General features: G+C 45.6%; 2 protein-coding genes across 8 annotated transcripts; one reads left to right on the top strand and one right to left on the bottom strand.

Annotated features, from left to right (window-relative positions):
* Nucleotides 1-3929: 3929 nt before the first annotated feature.
* LOC110509638 (acetyl-coenzyme A thioesterase) lies at nt 3930-6937 on the bottom strand. Of its 2 annotated transcripts, XM_036967916.1 has the most exons (5): nt 5563-6937; nt 5432-5485; nt 5079-5232; nt 4552-4711; nt 3930-4181 (listed from the first exon to the last, which is right to left on the bottom strand). In XM_036967916.1, the coding sequence occupies exons 2-5, from the start codon at nt 5435-5437 to the stop codon at nt 4094-4096; spliced, it is 408 nt and encodes a 135-aa protein (XP_036823811.1). In that variant the 5' UTR covers nt 5438-5485; nt 5563-6937; the 3' UTR covers nt 3930-4093. The 2 variants fall into 2 exon arrangements, with proteins under 2 accessions (XP_036823811.1, XP_036823810.1); XM_036967915.1 differs by lacking the exons at nt 5432-5485; nt 5563-6937 and having other exon boundaries at nt 5079-5378.
* A 2763-nt stretch (nt 6938-9700) lies between these two features.
* On the top strand, nt 9701-14896 carry atg10 (ATG10 autophagy related 10 homolog (S. cerevisiae)). Of its 6 annotated transcripts, none has more exons than XM_036968096.1 (6): nt 9701-9855; nt 12050-12156; nt 12888-13152; nt 13531-13628; nt 13753-13850; nt 13944-14896. In XM_036968096.1, exons 1-6 carry the CDS (start codon nt 9813-9815, stop codon nt 14239-14241), a joined length of 909 nt encoding a protein of 302 aa, XP_036823991.1. In that variant the 5' UTR covers nt 9701-9812; the 3' UTR covers nt 14242-14896. The 6 variants fall into 6 exon arrangements, with proteins under 6 accessions (XP_036823991.1, XP_036823990.1, XP_036823995.1 ...); XM_036968095.1 differs by having other exon boundaries at nt 9758-9859; XM_036968100.1 differs by lacking the exon at nt 9701-9855 and adding an exon at nt 9863-9906.
* Nucleotides 14897-18101: the final 3205 nt, after the last annotated feature.

Here is an 18101-nt window from a genome sequence, read left to right as displayed (position 1 = left end):
GTGTTCGTTTCATGTTAATTAATTCTGTGTTCCCGGTCCAAAATGACCGCCTCATTATAGCTGATTATAAATCCATAATATTACATATACTATAGATCTTTTTATCAACTTAAGTTCTTGTGAACATTACAAGTTCTAACTTCTATTTACTATTTATGACCTGTAGGCCTCATTGACCTGAGCTCATACAACTAGTTTTTGAGTAAAAAAAGCACAATGTATGGATTATTTTGATTATAACAAATACTCAGATGAAACATATTGTACTATTTATCAGATTACTTTGTGTCAAAGTTTAACAAGGACTCTCCTCCTCATCAGCGTCATGATCAAAGATATGATCAAGAGCCTCACATTCAGTATATCGTTTGGTCATTGTGCTGCCACAGAATGAATTCTGAGTAAGGCCTCAAAAAAGCTTTATATACAGTGCCTTGCGAAAGTATTCGGCCCCCTTGAACTTTGCGACCTTTTGCCACATTTCAGGCTTCAAACATAAAGATATAAAACTGTATTTTTTTGTGAAGAATCAACAAGTGGGACACAATCATGAAGTGGAACGACATTTATTGGATATTTCAAACTTTTTTAACAAATCAAAAACTGAAATATTATCGCTTGCACAGTGCTCCTTGGGATGTTTAAAGCTTGGGAAATCTTTTTGTATCCAAATCCGGCTTTAAACTTCTTCACAACAGTATCTCGGACCTGCCTGGTGTGTTCCTTGTTCTTCATGATGCTCTCTGCGCTTTTAACGGACCTCTGAGACTATCACAGTGCAGGTGCATTTATACAGAGACTTGATTACACACAGGTGGATTGTATTTATCATCATTAGTCATTTAGGTCAACATTGGATCATTCAGAGATCCTCACTGAACTTCTGGAGAGAGTTTGCTGCACTGAAAGTAAAGGGGCTGAATAATTTTGCACGCCCAATTTTTCAGTTTTTGATTTGTTAAAAAAGTTTGAAATATCCAATAAATGTCGTTCCACTTCATGATTGTGTCCCACTTGTTGTTGATTCTTCACAAAAAAATACAGTTTTATATCTTTATGTTTGAAGCCTGAAATGTGGCAAAAGGTCGCAAAGTTCAAGGGGGCCGAATACTTTCGCAAGGCACTGTACCAGAGCTGCGAGAAATGTTCTATATATTATTGAAACAGTGTTGCGATTGTTTGTGAGAATGGCAACAGGTGTGGTTCCAGTGGGGGAAAGGTTCCCGTGGGGGTTGCCATGGAAACCAAGAAGGGGAGTGAGGTGTGTGTGCGTGTGTGTGTGCTCAAACACACATGCATGTGGGGGTCTGGGAGAGGAAGTGTGTCCATCTGATGAATGGGCATGTGCCTGAACTCAATTTTATACAATAATTGTAGTCTCACCCATTCATTTGTAATGACCGGTCAAATGACCGGGAACAGCACAGGTGTACAAAAGTTAAATAAAACACCCAAAATGTAATGAAAATCAGCCAAATGTATTTTGTGTGTTCAGATGCCCTGTGTGGACAAAGTCATGGAACCTTATGACAATCAGATTAAATGAACTACATTTTTCAGAGAGAAAACTTGTAAATCGGTCCAATCCGACCAGAAACACTGCAGGAGGGTTAAGGTTAGGATCCAAGGTTAGGGTTATGCTTAGCTAAAATGCTACAGTTGTCAACTGTTATCCCCAATGCAACAACTAGATGGACATGTACCGGTAGCAACAACTGGTCAAACCATCAGTATAACCACTGAGGTGTAATAAGAATGGTTTGAGCCCTGAATACGTCTTTGCATCGTGCCTAAGAACAGCCCTTATTCTATATACCTCACCTCCTCGGTTCTTCATTATAAACTGGGTAGTTTGGCTCCTGGATGCTGATTGGCTGACAGCCATGGTATATCACTCCAGTGTTAATTGCTAAATTGTAATTACTTCACCACTACGGCGTATTTATTACCTTGCTTCCCTAATCTTACCTCATTTGCACACACTGGATATAGATTTTTTCTGTTGTATTATTGACTGTACATTTGATTAGTCCATGTGTAACTCTGTGTTGCTGTTTGTATCTCACTGCTTTGCTTTATCTTGGCCAGGTCGCAGTTGTAAATGAGAACTTGTTCTCAACTGGCCTACCTGGTTAAATAAAGGTGAAATAAATCAAATAAGAACAGCCCTTAGCCGTGGTATATTTGCCATATACCACACTCCCTCATTGCTTAACTAGAGACTGGCTCCAAGATGGCCAATCTTTGTTTTTAACTTAATCTACTCACGTCCGCATGCGCCATTTCTTACTGGGCTTCCTCCGGATGCACACTAGCGCTCAGTGCGCACTGCGAATATGCTCCGAGAACTCTGTCAGAGCACGTGGACAGTTTAACAAGCCAACCGGCACTTCCCCTATCTAGCTGGGGTCATGACCTCAGAGCGTGAATATAATAATTGTATATCTTCGGCTGTGAGTGATGAAAAAAACACAAAACGGCCTCTGTGACAATAATTAGTAAAATTCAATGGATGTTTTGTGGACAAAGGTGATGACTAAAGTGTCTCATTCTGAGTTTTCAATTTTGACTTGTCTATGGGGGGGGGGGGGGGGGCATTCAAAAATAATTGTCTTTCTAAGCCATGAATCAGTTAAACTGCAGTACCGAAGCAATACTGTAGGTGCAGTCAAAAGCGTGCTTCCAGACTGGAACCCTGGCCCGATGAAGCCGAAAGAACAGCGACCGAGAGTCAGGGTCTTGGAGAAGATGGCGGGAAGGCCTACGCCCGGATGTCTGTCAGATTTGGAGATGGAGTCAGAGGAACCCACAGAGGTTGGTAAGAAGGCGGGCAGAAAAAAAGGAAGAAAGTGGAACATATTGAAAGTGAGTAGGGATTGTTGCAGGAGGAAATTGAACATGACGAGAATGAGGATAAATTAACTGCGGTGGCAGGCGCGGTGAAGACAGCCGAGTTTGAGCCACATCCCGACGGTGATAAAGATGATTTTGGCTCAGTGGGAGAGGTTATTGGAGAGAAGCCTTCTGGCTGATCCATATGGGGTGTCAGGTTGGGTGGAGAGGAGGTTGGGGAATATTGGGTTGGTGAAATTGACTCAAAGTGGAATCGTGTCGATTTTTTTTCATTTCTGCCATCCAGAGGGAGGGAGCGTGCACTCCGCACAACGTGACTGGGGACAAGAACTGTCATTTGCCTTCCTCTCCGGAGCAGGGCGCCGTCAAAAGGAGTGATAACTGGAGTGGGCATTAAGTGTTGAAGAGGATCAACTAAAGTCGAAGATTCCCGGTGTCTTTGACGCCCGCCGTTCGCCATCGGGACGCAGACCCGGTGGAGAGCGTGGTGAAACAGAGATGACACTGTCTGTACTACTGAGTTTTGATGCGGCGTCTTTACCAGACAAAGTCAAATTGGGATGTGTCAGTTATGCCGTGCGAAACCTTGTCCCGAATCCATTTCAGTGTTTCAGATGTCACGCTTATGGTCATGTGGCAGCAGTGTGTAGGTGGGAGATTCCTAGATGTGAAAAGTGTGCAGGAGGAGATGAGACAAAGGAGTGTGTAGTACCGGTGTGTAAACTGTAGGGCACATGAGGTTGGTGGCACCTTAATTGGGGAGGACATGTCTGTGGCAATGGCTGGAGCAGAATCAGTGGAATGGTATCAAATACATCAAACACATGCTGTGATGCCATTCCATTTGCTCTGTTCCAGCCATTATATGAGTCGCCCTCCCCTCAGCAGCCTCCACTGCTGTAGCGGTACCCGTGGTGCTGAAGATCAGAGGTGTCCGGTGAGAGAAAGGCAGTGAAAAAAAAGTTGTAGAGGAAGATGGGTGAGGGATCCTAAGATCCTGTGAGTAAGCGGAGGCCAATAGAGTTATAGGTGTAACGTGTGCTTCGGTAGAGTACTCCCCCCCCCCCCTCCTCACAGTTACAGGCCTCCACTCAGGACACCTACCTCAATACTACACACACGGGCACACACACATTTTAAATACTGTGCCAATTACATTTCCACAGGATCCCATTATCTGAACGGGAATTCATATGACGAGACATGTTACCTGTTGTTAAATGTGTTGTTGACCACAGCCTTAAAGACCAGTCTGTTGCCTACAGAGGAGGGCCCTCTGAAGCGGAACATGTCTACAGACCTCAGAAGGGAAGCGGCCACACAAATGACTGGAGAGAGAGAGAGGATTAGTAGGGTGTGCGTGTGTACCTACACTCTTAGAAAAAAGGGTTCCAATAGGGTTCTTCGGCTGTCCCCACAGGACAGGGGTAGGCAACCCTGGTCCTGGAGTGACACAGTGTTTTTTGATTTAACCAACCTGGGAGACCGGGTGTGTTGAGTTTAGGCAATCACTCAACTGATCAATTAGCTCGATCTGGTGTGGTGCCTAGTTGGAACAAAAATCCTGCAGTACCTGCAGCACTCCAGGAACAAGGTTGCCTTCCCCTGGCATAGGAGAACCCTTTTATGGGTTCTACATGGAACCAAAAAGGGCTATCCTATGGGGACAGCCATAGAACCCTGTTAGATAGAGGGTACCTGGCTGCCACTGTGGCTGCGTTCTCCATCCAAGCCAAGATTTGTCGTCCGGAGGTGTTGCCGTGGTGATTAGCGTGTGGAGGCAGGACCAGCTCGACGCTCTCCACATGCGTGAACGCTGTGGACACGGCAGACTGTGGGTCTCTCCTGCTACACCCACCTGGAGAGGAACAGGTACAGACATGGGTTATTAAAAAGAGAGGCAATTACACATCTAGTACATCTAATCACCAACTCAGCCATAGCCCTCAGACAGAGATGTAGATAGCCTCATCATGTGCATCTGACAAAGAGCATTACACGCCAGAGAGCTGTACCAAACAGACTCTCTCCATCTCTCCTCCATCTCAGCTACAAAAGGTATTTATTTGTTTAGAATTGCCCCTTGAACATGTGTCAATATGACAAAGTTTCATTCAGGGCAAGATAAATCAAGTAAATCTACAGATTAGGACACTTAATCCCAGGCTGACACCTACACACACACGAAAGACGAGAGAGAGAATGAGACAGAGAGACAGACTGACCGTTGGCTAGTGGGCGGTAGTCTTGTAGCAGGGTACTGAACGTCTGTTCGTTGTAGAGTCTTCGTCTCTCTGAGGCCAGAGAATGAAGCAGCTGCTCCTCTGCAGAACCCAGGTTTTCCACCGGCCGCAACACCACCTTTTCTGGTCCCGCTGGCTTTCCAACAAAGGTGGAGTCAGCCACACATACCAACATCTCCACACGTTCCCTCACATCCTGCACCGACACACGGATTCCCTTCTCCACACACACACACATATTGTTATGTTAAAAATGTGAAATAATCATTGTGTACAGGCATGCGTGCATGCATGTGTAAATGCGTGTGTGTGTTTGTATGTGTGCGTAGTCTTACCTCCATGCTTGTGGTGAATGTTCTATTACCGTGATGGTGATCACCTGACCAACCCTGCAAACAACATTCAAAATATTTTAAATGTTAAATACGCATTTGATTGATTGATGTATCGATTGATTGATGCGTACCTGTCAGTCTCCTCAAACTGGATGTCGTCCATGGAGAGTGTCACACGCCGTCCCAGCATGACGTTCAGCTAAGGGACAAACACACACACACGTGAGGCATGCGATGGTGTCCATCCATTTGAGTAGCTGCCCAGTACTCAGGTCTCCTTGGTGATCTGCATGGCGTGGCTGGATAGACTGGCACATCTGGACATCTATAGGAGCAGGGATCTGCCCAAGACCTGAGCCCAGAAGAGAAGCACCCTGACCGGTTACAGTGCCAGACCGATGCCTCTGAATCTCTTGGTCCTTATGGGGCTCCACAGGGCCTGACCCCCGGCGTACACCCAGGATCTGTGCACCCTGAGCAGGCGGAGGGACAGACAGAGGCCCCTTCAGATCCTGGAGGTAGCGGTTCTCCAGACTGAAGCCATTCTGGAGGCTCTGGGTCATCATTACCCTATTGCTTCTGTGTGCAGAGAGTGTAGAGAAAACGAGCAGCCCGTGTACGAGCCTCGTTCAGTCCCTAAGTGTGAGCAAGTGAGTGAAAGGGCAGTGACAATCACATACCCTTTAAGTAAAAGTAACCCAGCCTTGTCCCACCCTCCTCTCTATCTGTAAACCTTATCTGTGGCTTGGAGCCCTATAATGAAGTAACACAAACACTGGTTCACAGTGTGGCAATGAGTTCCAATAACAACCTCTGTCTGTTTGATGACACACCCACGTGTGGCGCGCATACACACACACCCCGGCATTGGGGGGGAAAACTGGACAAGACACTTGTCACCAAACAACAACAACAACAAACAACAACAAACTCAGTAATATGATATGACATACAATCCTCTATATTCCTGAGACTTGGCTGGTACACACACACATACACACACACGCACTGCAGGTGGACTCTGACTGGCCAGTGTGATGATAGTACTCTCGACCCCAGAATAGACCAATAATATCTATCTGGAGACTGAAGTAACTACAAGAGATTTTTAAACAGTATCAAAAGCGTTTTTAGGAGCGATAGATAAAAAAATGTTATCATAAAATACCATACAGCGTCACAAACATGTTTTAATTTACATACAACTTTGAAAGCTAGCTAGCAAACAAATCTCCTTGAGGGTTTTGCTATCTGGTTTGCGAGTGGTGTTTTTCTGCATTCATACACATTCAAAAATCTCAAGCCTAACCCAGCTACAGACAGAAGTGACTTTACGTAGCAGGTTACTTAGGAAACTAACACAGCAGGCTAGGAGAATGAACATAGCAGATTAGGAAAATCAAAAACAAGACTGTTGACATCTAGTGGAAGCCCTAGGAACTGCAATCTGGAAGGATTTCGCCTTATAATAAAAATGACAGCCATTGAAAACAGTGGTAGGCCTGAGTAACAGGCAGCTTACTTTGGGCACGCTTTTCGTCCGGACGTCAAACTACTGCCCCCTAGCCCAAAGAGGTTAGGAGAATGAGGTTAACCCTCCTGTTGTGTTCGTTTCATGTTAATTAATTCTGTGTTCCCGGTCCAAAATGACCGCCTCATTATAGCTGATTATAAATCCATAATATTACATATACTATAGATCTTTTTATCAACTTAAGTTCTTGTGAACATTACAAGTTCTAACTTCTATTTACTATTTATGACCTGTAGGCCTCATTGACCTGAGCTCATACAACTAGTTTTTGAGTAAAAAAAGCACAATGTATGGATTATTTTGATTATAACAAATACTCAGATGAAACATATTGTACTATTTATCAGATTACTTTGTGTCAAAGTTTAACAAGGACTCTCCTCCTCATCAGCGTCATGATCAAAGATATGATCAAGAGCCTCACATTCAGTATATCGTTTGGTCATTGTGCTGCCACAGAATGAATTCTGAGTAAGGCCTCAAAAAAGCTTTATATACAGTGCCTTGCGAAAGTATTCGGCCCCCTTGAACTTTGCGACCTTTTGCCACATTTCAGGCTTCAAACATAAAGATATAAAACTGTATTTTTTTGTGAAGAATCAACAAGTGGGACACAATCATGAAGTGGAACGACATTTATTGGATATTTCAAACTTTTTTAACAAATCAAAAACTGAAATATTATCGCTTGCACAGTGCTCCTTGGGATGTTTAAAGCTTGGGAAATCTTTTTGTATCCAAATCCGGCTTTAAACTTCTTCACAACAGTATCTCGGACCTGCCTGGTGTGTTCCTTGTTCTTCATGATGCTCTCTGCGCTTTTAACGGACCTCTGAGACTATCACAGTGCAGGTGCATTTATACAGAGACTTGATTACACACAGGTGGATTGTATTTATCATCATTAGTCATTTAGGTCAACATTGGATCATTCAGAGATCCTCACTGAACTTCTGGAGAGAGTTTGCTGCACTGAAAGTAAAGGGGCTGAATAATTTTGCACGCCCAATTTTTCAGTTTTTGATTTGTTAAAAAAGTTTGAAATATCCAATAAATGTCGTTCCACTTCATGATTGTGTCCCACTTGTTGTTGATTCTTCACAAAAAAATACAGTTTTATATCTTTATGTTTGAAGCCTGAAATGTGGCAAAAGGTCGCAAAGTTCAAGGGGGCCGAATACTTTCGCAAGGCACTGTACCAGAGCTGCGAGAAATGTTCTATATATTATTGAAACAGTGTTGCGATTGTTTGTGAGAATGGCAACAGGTGTGGTTCCAGTGGGGGAAAGGTTCCCGTGGGGGTTGCCATGGAAACCAAGAAGGGGAGTGAGGTGTGTGTGCGTGTGTGTGTGCTCAAACACACATGCATGTGGGGGTCTGGGAGAGGAAGTGTGTCCATCTGATGAATGGGCATGTGCCTGAACTCAATTTTATACAATAATTGTAGTCTCACCCATTCATTTGTAATGACCGGTCAAATGACCGGGAACAGCACAGGTGTACAAAAGTTAAATAAAACACCCAAAATGTAATGAAAATCAGCCAAATGTATTTTGTGTGTTCAGATGCCCTGTGTGGACAAAGTCATGGAACCTTATGACAATCAGATTAAATGAACTACATTTTTCAGAGAGAAAACTTGTAAATCGGTCCAATCCGACCAGAAACACTGCAGGAGGGTTAAGGTTAGGATCCAAGGTTAGGGTTATGCTTAGCTAAAATGCTACAGTTGTCAACTGTTATCCCCAATGCAACAACTAGATGGACATGTACCGGTAGCAACAACTGGTCAAACCATCAGTATAACCACTGAGGTGTAATAAGAATGGTTTGAGCCCTGAATACGTCTTTGCATCGTGCCTAAGAACAGCCCTTATTCTATATACCTCACCTCCTCGGTTCTTCATTATAAACTGGGTAGTTTGGCTCCTGGATGCTGATTGGCTGACAGCCATGGTATATCACTCCAGTGTTAATTGCTAAATTGTAATTACTTCACCACTACGGCGTATTTATTACCTTGCTTCCCTAATCTTACCTCATTTGCACACACTGGATATAGATTTTTTCTGTTGTATTATTGACTGTACATTTGATTAGTCCATGTGTAACTCTGTGTTGCTGTTTGTATCTCACTGCTTTGCTTTATCTTGGCCAGGTCGCAGTTGTAAATGAGAACTTGTTCTCAACTGGCCTACCTGGTTAAATAAAGGTGAAATAAATCAAATAAGAACAGCCCTTAGCCGTGGTATATTTGCCATATACCACACTCCCTCATTGCTTAACTAGAGACTGGCTCCAAGATGGCCAATCTTTGTTTTTAACTTAATCTACTCACGTCCGCATGCGCCATTTCTTACTGGGCTTCCTCCGGATGCACACTAGCGCTCAGTGCGCACTGCGAATATGCTCCGAGAACTCTGTCAGAGCACGTGGACAGTTTAACAAGCCAACCGGCACTTCCCCTATCTAGCTGGGGTCATGACCTCAGAGCGTGAATATAATAATTGTATATCTTCGGCTGTGAGTGATGAAAAAAACACAAAACGGCCTCTGTGACAATAATTAGTAAAATTCAATGGATGTTTTGTGGACAAAGGTGATGACTAAAGTGTCTCATTCTGAGTTTTCAATTTTGACTTGTCTATGGGGGGGGGGGGGGGGGGGGGGGCATTCAAAAATAATTGTCTTTCTAAGCCATGAATCAGTTAAACTGCAGTACCGAAGCAATACTGTAGGTGCAGTCAAAAGCGTGCTTCCAGACTGGAACCCTGGCCCGATGAAGCCGAAAGAACAGCGACCGAGAGTCAGGGTCTTGGAGAAGATGGCGGGAAGGCCTACGCCCGGATGTCTGTCAGATTTGGAGATGGAGTCAGAGGAACCCACAGAGGTTGGTAAGAAGGCGGGCAGAAAAAAAGGAAGAAAGTGGAACATATTGAAAGTGAGTAGGGATTGTTGCAGGAGGAAATTGAACATGACGAGAATGAGGATAAATTAACTGCGGTGGCAGGCGCGGTGAAGACAGCCGAGTTTGAGCCACATCCCGACGGTGATAAAGATGATTTTGGCTCAGTGGGAGAGGTTATTGGAGAGAAGCCTTCTGGCTGATCCATATGGGGTGTCAGGTTGGGTGGAGAGGAGGTTGGGGAATATTGGGTTGGTGAAATTGACTCAAAGTGGAATCGTGTCGATTTTTTTTCATTTCTGCCATCCAGAGGGAGGGAGCGTGCACTCCGCACAACGTGACTGGGGACAAGAACTGTCATTTGCCTTCCTCTCCGGAGCAGGGCGCCGTCAAAAGGAGTGATAACTGGAGTGGGCATTAAGTGTTGAAGAGGATCAACTAAAGTCGAAGATTCCCGGTGTCTTTGACGCCCGCCGTTCGCCATCGGGACGCAGACCCGGTGGAGAGCGTGGTGAAACAGAGATGACACTGTCTGTACTACTGAGTTTTGATGCGGCGTCTTTACCAGACAAAGTCAAATTGGGATGTGTCAGTTATGCCGTGCGAAACCTTGTCCCGAATCCATTTCAGTGTTTCAGATGTCACGCTTATGGTCATGTGGCAGCAGTGTGTAGGTGGGAGATTCCTAGATGTGAAAAGTGTGCAGGAGGAGATGAGACAAAGGAGTGTGTAGTACCGGTGTGTAAACTGTAGGGCACATGAGGTTGGTGGCACCTTAATTGGGGAGGACATGTCTGTGGCAATGGCTGGAGCAGAATCAGTGGAATGGTATCAAATACATCAAACACATGCTGTGATGCCATTCCATTTGCTCTGTTCCAGCCATTATATGAGTCGCCCTCCCCTCAGCAGCCTCCACTGCTGTAGCGGTACCCGTGGTGCTGAAGATCAGAGGTGTCCGGTGAGAGAAAGGCAGTGAAAAAAAAGTTGTAGAGGAAGATGGGTGAGGGATCCTAAGATCCTGTGAGTAAGCCGAGGCCAATAGAGTTATAGGTGTAACGTGTGCTTCGGTAGAGTACTCCCCCCCCCCCCCCCCCCCCCCCCCCCCCCGCCCCCATCAGTGCTTCGGTAGAGTACTTCCCCCCCATCAGATAGGACCTAAGTGGTGGGATAGTGGGGTGGTTTTGGGAGCAGGGTTAGCTGGTAGGGACATTTAGGCTGAAACACAGCCCATACGGTAGGTGGCGACATGCACCTATAACATTTGTTTGTGAACCGCCATAATACCGAAAGAGATGGAGAAGAAGAACAACAAAACAGCTGCACTGGAATCACAGCAAACTACGTGTGACATAATAACCATCAATATTTCTTATACTTAAAATGATCTAGACAAATAATTCAATGAATAATTAAATTAATTCACTAGAAACCACCTGTGAGGAACATACAGTTACTGGTAAGGGATCGTGGAATTCAGTCAGTTTAGCACAAGCGCCAAATCTGATTGGCTCTTTCCTCATTCTCCATCCGCAAACGAGATCCCGGAAGTTGCCCCGGTAAGGAACGTGTTTTGTTTTTAGAGTGCGCTTTTAGCGTGTTGTACATTTCCTCGGGAACATTAAAGACTGAAAACCTTGAACAGTATGGGCCTATTGCATTCATCGATGGCCACCAGATTATCGTCCGCTGATCTCTCGTTTAATGCATAAATTGGCACTAAAATCACCCGCACATCTGATGTGAATTGCAATCATTGGCCATACCGCACCCTAATGCTGATTTCGGTGTTTTAGTCCTGCTTTCAACCAAAATCAGCGCGATAAACCAAACTTGCAAAAAAAAAAAAAAAACTTGATCTCGTGTTGTTACCGCGTCAAACAAGGCTATTGCGTTGCAGCTTTCATGTACAAATATCGCATTCTCACTTCCAGAAACGTTGATCAAACATTCGAATGTTACATGTCTAACTATCTACAACACTGTATAACTGCAACCTGAATATACGTGTGTTAGTTAGACGTGTGTTAGTTAGCTAGTTTCAGTAAGCTACCTGCCAGTAGATCTGTGTGCATTGAGACAGACTTATTTCCACGAATCTGGTTTAACATATGGTGCTCTCTTGTCCTCTTCCTCATCTCCGCCTATTCCCCAATTTCCTTCATATCTCCTCCTCCAGAGATGAGTAGCTGTTTTCTGGATGAGGAGACGTTCTGTCAGTGCTGTCAGCTTCTCCTCCAACACTCCCACTCCCTCTGTGACGGCTGGAGCTGGGAACAAGTGAAGGTATGGGGTGGAGGAGGGAGAGTGTTTTTAGGATAGAGAAGGGTAGAGTTTTATTTGCGGTAGGCCTACACTATTTAGGGGAAAGGAAAGGTTAGTCAGCATTGAAGAGTATAGTTGGGCTAGTTTGGGTTACACAGAATTAGGGTTAAGGAAAGGTTAGAAAGGTCCTTTTTTTTTTAGGGTGCTTAACTATCCCAGTCGCCTGAAGAAGCTGAGTGAGGAATGTTTGGCTGTCTGAATGGAATCGGGTGCGTGTGACTCTGTAGAGCAGGGGTATGCAACTAGATTAAGCCACGGGATGATTTTTGTCAGAGTGGATGTAACTTGACCACAACTAAGCCCAAAAATAGATGGTATTTGAACATAACAATCATTTATACCTTTTTATTATATTGATACAAGCACTTATTTTTTATATATATATTTTTTAATTAGTTGTGGGAATACTTGAGCAGATTTTAGCGGAATTCTGGTAATTGTAGTCATTTTTTGACCACCCCCCCAAAAATCTTGTCATAAAAAAATGAAGATTGGAGCCACCGCTAAACCGGCTTCCTCTCTCGGTTTCTTCTTAGGTTTCTTCCATCTGTGTTTTTCCTGGCCACTGTGCTTTCACTTCTGCTTTGCTCTTTGGGGTTGAGGCCAGGAAACTGTAAAGCACTTTGTGACTACTAATGTGGAAAGGTATTTTTATAAAATGCGATTGATTAATAATATTGTTTCCATTCAAGGGTTCTGAGGGCTACCTGAGGAAGACTGCCCTGGGGACCGGCAGAACCAGATGTATCCTGGACCAGCAAGGAAACAGTTCAGACCAGCACCAGGAGAGGACCTTCTCCCTCTCTTTCCATAATGATGAAGATGATGAAGATGATGGCGCAGTGTGTTGTATACAGGAGGAGAGCAGTAGTAGCAGTGTCGTTCAGTATGAATACCATATCCTCTACTCCTGCAGCTACCAAACTCCTGTCCTCTACTTCAGAGCCTCAACCCTGGGTATGTAGCCAGACAGTACTGGCTGAATGGTTATTTGAAGTAATACATTGCAAATACAGGACTTGCATTGTCTTCAGCCGTCCACTTCATTATACACTTACTGGTCCCTGTCTCGCTCTCTCTCCCTGTGTCTCGCTCTCTCTCCCTGTGTCTCGCTCTCTCTCCCTGTGTCTCTCTCGCTCTCTCTCCCTGTGTCTCGCTCTCTGTGTCTCTCTCGCTCCCTGTGTCTCGCTCTCTGTGTCTCTCTCGCTCCCTGTGTCTCGCTCTCGCTCCCTGTGTCTCGCTCTCGCTCCTTGTGTCTCGCTCTCGCTCCTTGTCTCGCTCTCGCTCCTTGTGTCTCGCTCTCGCTCCCTGTGTCTCGCTCTCTCTCTCTGTCAGAGGGTAGGAGTCTCTGTCTCGAGGAGGTATGGGACAGTGTTCATCCTAACTACAGACAGAGACTACAGCACAGACCCTGGGACACCATCACACAACAGGTTGGTACCACTCTCCTCTCTCTTTTCCCGGTAAGATTGTATCCCTCTCTTGATCTCTTTTTCCTCCATAAAACTCCCACTTCCACTCGACACCACGCTCAATCTTCTGTCTATCTCTCTCTAGGAACACCCGTTGCTAGGCCAGTCGTTCTTTGTGCTCCACCCCTGCAGGACAGAAGAGTTCATGATGCCTGTTCTAAAAGCTGCCCTGGAAGAACACCGGTGAGTTTGAGACTCAACATGTGTCTTCTATCTGAAAGTATTACACCTGTGTGTGTTCTCCTGTGTGATCTTTGCTCTCTGACCGCTGTGCAGACAGGTGAACTACATTGTGACCTGGCTCAGTGTGGTGGGTCCTGTTGTGGGACTGGACGTTCCTCTGAGCTACTGTACACAGGTACCTGAACCCCCGCACACCCCCTCCAGCTCTCCACAGCCCCCCTCCAGCTCTCCACAGCCCCCCTCCAGCTCGCCACAGCCCCCCTCCAGCTCTCCACAGCCCCCCTCCAGCTCTCCACAGCCCCCCTCCAGCTCTCCACAGCCCCCCTCCAGCTCTCCACAGCCCCCCTCCAGCTCTCCACAGCCCCCAGCCCTAGGGACAAAGCCAGGCTGAATGGTTCTCCCATCTAGCGTGGACAACACATCATTCCAAAGCGAATTTCCATTGGAGCCAGATTTGACATCAGCTTGAGATGTGTTGATGAGGTCTGTCCAGTGGGCATGAGATGGAGGACATGGCAGCTGCTTTTCACAGCAAGTCTCTAGAGAACTGTTACATGAAGCACTCTGCTGGCACCTAGTGGTGAGAAACATTACTGCAACTCTACAGGCCTGTCAGAACTGCTAGGTTGAATGAGATCAGGTGATGGATCTGAGAAGAGGGAGCGGGGATGACGTATAGATCTGGGACAGGGTCATACTATGGGCTTCAGTGCTGATATCTGTGAAAGGATAAAACATGACACTTCTCCTTTTGTCAGAGCAGACCTGGTCTTAGGAGGTTAGACAACCACGGCGCAACGAAAGAGATGTCTATTGATTTCTATGGGAGCTACTCTGTCCTTGACAAAGTTGTTTTGGAACAAGACAAATGAACGTCTTTTGTCCCTGGATAGGGGACTGAAAATGACGTCAGATGTAACTTGTGTTCCCTATGACTTCAAACCTGAACTTTTTAAGTACACCTCTCATTATCACCTAACATGTCCAACAATCATGTCGGAACTTTTTGATTTCTTTGCAATAAAGTTGATGACAAACACACTGTTTTTGGCCTGCATTGTGAAGATTTTTTAAAACAGAAACTCCATATTTTTTTCAGTTCCAGATTCGGTAAGATTCCTGTTTGTCTCTGACAGACTGGTCGTATCTGAAGGGGCTTCTTCTAACCGTGTGAGTGGCATTGTGATTCATGATAGTTTGTACTTTGGCCAGACCCTTGTCTGTTGGCAGAAGACTCAGGAATTCATTTATTGGTCAACTGGGAGAAAAGTTTGTTCGTGTGTATTCTTGCAGTAGAATAGATTACCTTTTCGCCCTAATTTGTCTAACATCCTGTCTCCGTTGACCAAGAGCGTGGGGAGAGTTTCATACCTCCTCCTCATACGATTTAACACGGTCGATTTGCTTTTGAATTGGAAACGGTTGCATGTTGACTGTAACACCAATGTTGGCTTTTAATAATGGCAACTCTTCTGCCTTAGTACTGATACAACACATGTATATGACTGTATCGCATCTATATTGAACCTACGTGTCAATGAACACACACAGTATGGTCATTATACCTAATGTAGAGACACAATTCTACTGTATGATTTAAGGGGGGGGGGGGGGGGGAACAGTTCAATACAAACTGTATACATCAGCCACGCTTATGGTAATGACTATGGGGACCATACGTACGATCTGTTCGCACGAGCAACCCTAACAGAAATGCTGATATAAATGTCCCAAGGGAGAGCTCTGACAATGTCAGATTAAAGTGTGTATGTGTAATCAGTTAACCCTGTTTTTAAAAGAAAGCATTGTGTTCGCTGACGTTCCTCAATGCCAACCCTGGATAAACGACAATTGGAAACACATGGCTGTTTATGGCACACACACAAGACACACACATACAAGTATGAATGTAGCGAGAGGTCCCCCCCCCCCCCCCCGCGGGAAACAAACTACGGGGGATGATAGCACTGCTTCTGCTGATTGCACACCCAGGCGCAGACTACAGTGTGCGTTACTCCCCTGTGTGCGATCCGTGTGCGTTACTCCCCTGGAGAGCCATAAAATAGTCCCACGTAACTGGTTATGTCAGAGCTTTTATACAGGGCACACTGCCAGTGGAACACTCGCCCTCTCTTTCTCTCCCTCATTTCTGTCCCCATTTCTCTCTCGATTTCCCCCTATTTCTTTGTCTTTCTCTCTTGGTCACAACATATACACACGCACACACAGTGGTTTACAGGAGGTTGGGAGTCACGCTGGTCATGTTAACATGCCTCCCTCTGATCTAGATCCTAACACACGGAAGAGAGCCATCTGGAGAACGTTACTGACACACACACACTCTGCTGGCTGGCACTGACGACCTTATCCACGGATGGTACTTTCACAAGTTTGTGACACTTCTTCATTTTGCTCCTTCACTTCCTTCCTTGTGGCCATATCATCTCTCCCTTTGTCTCTCTCTTTCACCGGAGTCTCTCAGAAACACCAACGGCTTTGTTAGAAGACTGATTGACTGCAAACAACACAAACAGATATCAGGCCAGACTGATACTGGTTTATGCCCTGTGAGCAGGCTGGATGTCAGAGACGGATGTTACCTCAGTGTATGTGAATGTCAAGGCAGAATGATTTACCTAATGTAGCCATTCATGCAGCTCTGCTTCCAGGCAACATTTCGCAAAGTCCAATGTAGAATTCAGTCAGTGTGAGTGACCTAGTGGGTATTACAATTGAAAACTGAATTGACCCTCAACCCTGTTATAATGGCTTCAGGTGACTTCAACAAGCAGTAGAGGTGTGAGCTGTTCAGTTTTGACCAAATGATACATCTTACCTCCCCCAGCAGCTGGCAGAATCACCCTTTGTAGGGAAAAGCGACTGGTGAACTCAAAGGCCAGGTGACCTGAGAATTCTTCAGACCCCTCAGTTTCAATTGTGTGTTTCTTTGTTGTTAGAATACAAGCTACAGTTTAAAGCTCTTTTCCATTGCTCTCTCTCTCTCTCTCTCTCTCTCTCTCTCTCTCTCTCTCTCTCTCTCAGCCATTGTCCCCATCATCAAACAAACTATTGGTTCGCAGTCAAGACGGAGTCCTGGAGTGCACTCTCAATACGTACCACACTGTTGAGTTTCATTAGGCCTGGAGCCAAGCCAGAGGTCCCTGCCAGCTCAAATCTCTGATGTTGATTTCGCAACTCACCCAAATGTTTTATCCAGGGGGTGATGGGGAGGGTCCAGAGGGGGTGAGGAGTTTGGGGGTGGGGGGGGGGGGGGGGGGGGGGGGGGGGGGGCTCATAACAAAAGCACAGAGGGTCCATTCACTGAGGAGGAGGCCATTTCAGGTCTCCTGGTTCCAATTTCAGAGACGCTGCAGTACCCCCAGATGTCTCCCCAAAGCCATCGTCTTTCCCTCCTTTCTATTCCTCCATCCATCCATCTCTCTGATATTTCTTTATCATGGTGAAAACGTACCACATGCTTTTTTTAGTCTAGAAACGAGGCCCGTCTCAAACTCCACCGCTTCAGTTTATAGACTCTGGTTTAACTAGTTTCCCCCTGAGAGGGAGAGAGAGAGAGAGAAGACTGGCGAGCTTATGATGGAGATGATCATCTGCCAGGTAGGCCAAACTTCACAGCTTAGCCACCTTGAGTTAGAGTTTTTACAGGGACAGTGCACATTAATCAACGTTTCAGTGAAAGTGCCATTTTAGCAAGCCAGCTCATTTTCAACTGCAGGCCCTGGGCAGGTAATTCAAAACAATTACAATAACAAAACAGTCAAACAGTGAGCACATGCAGAGCAACATAGAGCAAGCAGAATGTAGCACGCAGGCAGAGCAACATAGAGCAAGCAGAATGTAGCACGCAGGCAGAGCAACATAGAGCAAGCAGAATGTAGCACGCAGGCAGAGCAACATAGAGCAAGCAGAATGTAGCACGCAGGCAGAGCAACATAGAGCAAGCAGAATGTAGCACGCAGGCAGAGCAACATAGAGCAAGCAGAATGTAGCACGCAGGCAGAGCAACATAGAGCAAGCAGAATGTAGCACGCAGGCAGAGCAACATAGAGCAAGCAGAATGTAGCACGCAGGCAGAGCAACAGAGCAAGCAGAATGTAGCACGCAGGCAGAGCAACAGAGCAAGCAGAATGTAGCACGCAGGCAGAGCAACATAGAGCAAGCAGAATGTAGCACGCAGGCAGAGCAACATAGAGCAAGCAGAATGTAGCACGCAGGCAGAGCAACATAGAG

The sequence above is a fragment of the Oncorhynchus mykiss genome, chromosome Y, assembly GCF_013265735.2.
Source record: "Oncorhynchus mykiss isolate Arlee chromosome Y, USDA_OmykA_1.1, whole genome shotgun sequence".
Lineage (NCBI taxonomy): Eukaryota > Metazoa > Chordata > Actinopteri > Salmoniformes > Salmonidae > Oncorhynchus > Oncorhynchus mykiss.
This window is presented reverse-complemented; position numbering and strand designations above follow the sequence as displayed.

Bases quoted from the DNA above. Each gene is read 5' to 3' on its own strand.
- LOC110509638 (XM_036967915.1), bottom strand. From the start codon at position 5,334: ATGTGTGTGTGTGTGGAGAAGGGAATCCGTGTGTCGGTGCAGGATGTG. The intron at 4,712-5,078 runs GTCAGTCTGTCT...GTTCCTCTCCAG, and splicing joins CTACCGCCCACTAGCCAACG to GTGGGTGTAGCAGGAGAGAC. The intron at 4,182-4,551 runs GTACCCTCTATC...CTCTCTCTCCAG, and splicing joins GCAGCCACAGTGGCAGCCAG to TCATTTGTGTGGCCGCTTCC.
- atg10 (XM_036968095.1), top strand. From the start codon at position 9,790: ATGGCGGGAAGGCCTACGCCCGGATGTCTGTCAGATTTGGAGATGGAG. The intron at 9,860-12,049 runs GTAAGAAGGCGG...CTCCTCCTCCAG, and splicing joins AGAGGAACCCACAGAGGTTG to AGATGAGTAGCTGTTTTCTG. The intron at 13,153-13,530 runs GTATGTAGCCAG...TCTCTCTGTCAG, and splicing joins CTTCAGAGCCTCAACCCTGG to AGGGTAGGAGTCTCTGTCTC.